General features: G+C 37.4%; 1 protein-coding gene across 1 annotated transcript; it reads right to left on the reverse strand.

The window, feature by feature from the left end:
- Positions 1–401: 401 nt before the first annotated feature.
- On the reverse strand, positions 402–964 carry LOC132065666 (uncharacterized). The gene is made up of 2 exons (XM_059459159.1): positions 712–964; positions 402–643 (listed from the first exon to the last, which is right to left on the reverse strand). The coding sequence occupies exons 1-2, from the start codon at positions 962–964 to the stop codon at positions 402–404; spliced, it is 495 nt and encodes a 164-aa protein (XP_059315142.1).
- Positions 965–1,271: the final 307 nt, after the last annotated feature.

Below are 1,271 nucleotides of genomic sequence, written 5' to 3' on the forward strand. Positions count from 1 at the left end.
TTCTTGACTTTCCTGTAATAACCAGTCAACCCTAGAAAGCCTCTTAACTCTTTTAATGTTATTAGTAATGACCAATCCAACATTGCTGACACTTTGGATTAATCAGTACTGACACCTTGACCAGAAATGATATGCCCCAAAAACTCAACTTGTGTTTGTCCAAAGTCACATTTACTCAGTTTTGAAAATAGCTTGTTCTTCTTTAGCAGCTTAAGGACAGTCTCCAAGTGTACTAAGTGTTTAGTCATGTCTTTGTTGTATACTAGTACATCATCAAAGAATACCAATATAAATTTCCTCATCTGATCCTTGAACACATCATTCATAAGGGATTGGAATGTAGCTGGTGCATTGGTCAGCCTAAAGGGCACGACCTTGAACTGCCATAGGCCATGATGAGTTCAAAAGGCAGTTTTAAACTCTTTTCCTGTTTGCATCCTCACTTGATGGTAGCCAGCTCTAATATCCACCTTAGAAAATGCAATTGCACTAAATAGCTCATCCAAGAATTCAACCATAGGAATTGGATATTTGTTCTTAACTGGCAAGCTGTTCAACCTTCTATAATTAGCACATAATCTCCAAGTTGAGTTTTTCTTTTTTACTAATAATGCTGGAGAGGCAAAAGATGATTGGCTTGGCACTAAAGTTTCAGCCTTCAACATGTCATTTATAATAGTTTGTATGGCATTTTTCTGGTCAAATAAGTACCTATATGGCCTAAGACTAGAAGGTGAGCTCCAGCTACTAAGTTAATCACAAGATCACAATTTCTCTTAGGTGGTAGTTTAGTTGTCTCTTGGAAGACAGTCTTATATCTCATCAACAACTTAGCAATTTTAGGGTGTACACTATAGTCACTCTTAACAACCACACCAGCACTATCTTGTCTTGCCGTATAGTTTGAACCATCAGTCACTACAGATAGTTCAACAATCACCTCACATGTACTACATTGTAGCATTCTTCTCAGTGCTTAAGCATCAATTGTAGCAACTTTTGGTGATTTTGTAACCCCATACAGTGTTATCATCCTTCCATCAATCCTAAAGCGTAAAATATGAGGCCTTGTATGTAGGATGACTAGTGCTACCATGTCAATCCAATCCATACCAAAGACTGCGTCACATCCTCCCACTTTCAATAACCTTAGCTTAAAATCAAATTGTTCATCTTGAATCTTCCAACTAAACCAAGGACACTCTAACTGAAAACTCATCACTTGACCATTAGCTACCACTACCCTCATTAGTCTTATTATTGGTTGAATA

This window comes from Lycium ferocissimum, chromosome 1 (assembly GCF_029784015.1).
Source record: "Lycium ferocissimum isolate CSIRO_LF1 chromosome 1, AGI_CSIRO_Lferr_CH_V1, whole genome shotgun sequence".
Classification (NCBI taxonomy): Eukaryota; Viridiplantae; Streptophyta; class Magnoliopsida; order Solanales; family Solanaceae; genus Lycium; species Lycium ferocissimum.